The 1528-nt window shown below is 35.0% G+C and overlaps 1 protein-coding gene across 1 annotated transcript in view; it reads left to right on the top strand.

Annotated features, from left to right (window-relative positions):
• LOC105807199 (chromosome unknown open reading frame, human C5orf22) overlaps nt 1-1107 on the top strand; it is a 30290-nt gene extending 29183 nt beyond the window's left edge. The window contains exon 9 of the mRNA XM_012640508.1: nt 975-1107. Coding sequence (XP_012495962.1) covers nt 975-1107 — 133 coding nt within the window. The remainder of the gene's footprint in view (nt 1-974) is intronic.
• Nucleotides 1108-1528: the final 421 nt, after the last annotated feature.

Genomic DNA, 1528 nt, shown 5'->3' with positions numbered 1-1528 from the left:
AACCCTTATTTGTTAAGGCTTATAAATTAGGCTTTTACATATAACACTTTAGGTTTTTATCCATATGTATATGTTAGTATTTAATAATTTAAAGTTGCTCTGTATCATTTATTGTGTCTTAAAATTTTTACATCAAGCCTCAAAAATAACCTGGTCACTGGAGAATGGAATGAGTTTATCAGAGAGTTTACTGATTATTTCTGTAATTTTAAAATACTTGTGCAAGAAGTAGATTAGGTAACTAACTCCAGTTCCTTCTATAAAGATTGCTATGCCACTTTTCTCAATCCACCCTCTAAATGGCTTTGCTTACCCCTGTCTAGACCAGGAGACACTGATCAAATCAGTTCACATCTTAATCCAGCTGTAATTGACAGTAGCATTGTAACTGCCCAGTGCTACTCAGATTGTCCTTGATGAGTTCTGGAAAGACTCCCAAAATACAGATTTCTGCCACAGCTCACTTTGCTCTTTTCTCCTTCCTACTGCATGGGAAACTAATCCCAACACCAGCACATCCCCACGTTTCGTTTTAGACCAAGCCATGGAGCCTTTATACTTTCGTAGTTACAGATTATTTGTAGAAGTAGAACCCTTTTATCAGTTGGAAAACCTAGTCATTTCTAGCCCTAGCATACACATAATAAAAGAATAAGAAAGATGCCCAGTCACTAAGGTAGTAAATCCCTGTATCCCCAAGCAACATCTCCCTTTCAGGGTACCAGTAATCTAAAAGGATAGTAATTGTACCTATTTTATAGAGTTGCTGAGAAAATTAAAGAAAATAATTCATGTAAAGTACCTAATATGGAGTAAACATTTAGTAGCTTTCAACAGTTATTATTCTAAAATTCAGTGTACCTTCATTTCTATTAATATCTTACATTGAAATCTACACATGCAGGCTTTTCCTCACAGTATGATTTTATCCTATTTATGTGTATTTTTCTTTCTCTTTCTCTTACGGGTTCCAGATCAAGTCTGGATGATTACTGTCCTTCTGAGCAAGTTGACACCATTCAAGAAAAGGTCTTCCATGTACTACGCTCCCTCTATGGGACTCTAGACATTCAGCAGGTGTATGCAGCAAAGTCTTCTCCACCTTGAAACAAACAAAACAGTAGTCTCCTATCACATCTTGGCATAGTAACAGGGTTTTCACTAATTTATTTGTAAATGAGTCTTCCAGAGAACACTGTTTTCATATTAACTTTCAAATGAAATCTTTCAGGTATTTTTAGTCTCCAAACAACTATCATCAGTTGTTGAATGATGGCAATTTTTTTGGCATCAAGTCTAATACCCCCGATTTATGGAATTATTGCTTACCTTTCTTCCTATCATTGTCTTTATTTTCGTTAGGGTATTTTTTTTGCCTCTTTCTCCCCTAGATCAATTGGATTGTATGAGATTCATTCGTACATTCATTTATTCGTTCAACCAACAGATATTTATTATCCCCCTAGATCAATTGGACTGTATGAGATGCATTCATACATTCATTTATTCATTCAACCAACAGATATTT

The sequence above is a fragment of the Propithecus coquereli genome, unplaced genomic scaffold, assembly GCF_000956105.1.
Source record: "Propithecus coquereli isolate 6110/MARCELLA unplaced genomic scaffold, Pcoq_1.0 Scaffold154, whole genome shotgun sequence".
NCBI lineage: Eukaryota > Metazoa > Chordata > Mammalia > Primates > Indriidae > Propithecus > Propithecus coquereli.
The sequence above is the reverse complement of the archived record's forward strand: the minus strand, read 5'-3'. Positions and strand labels throughout refer to the sequence as shown.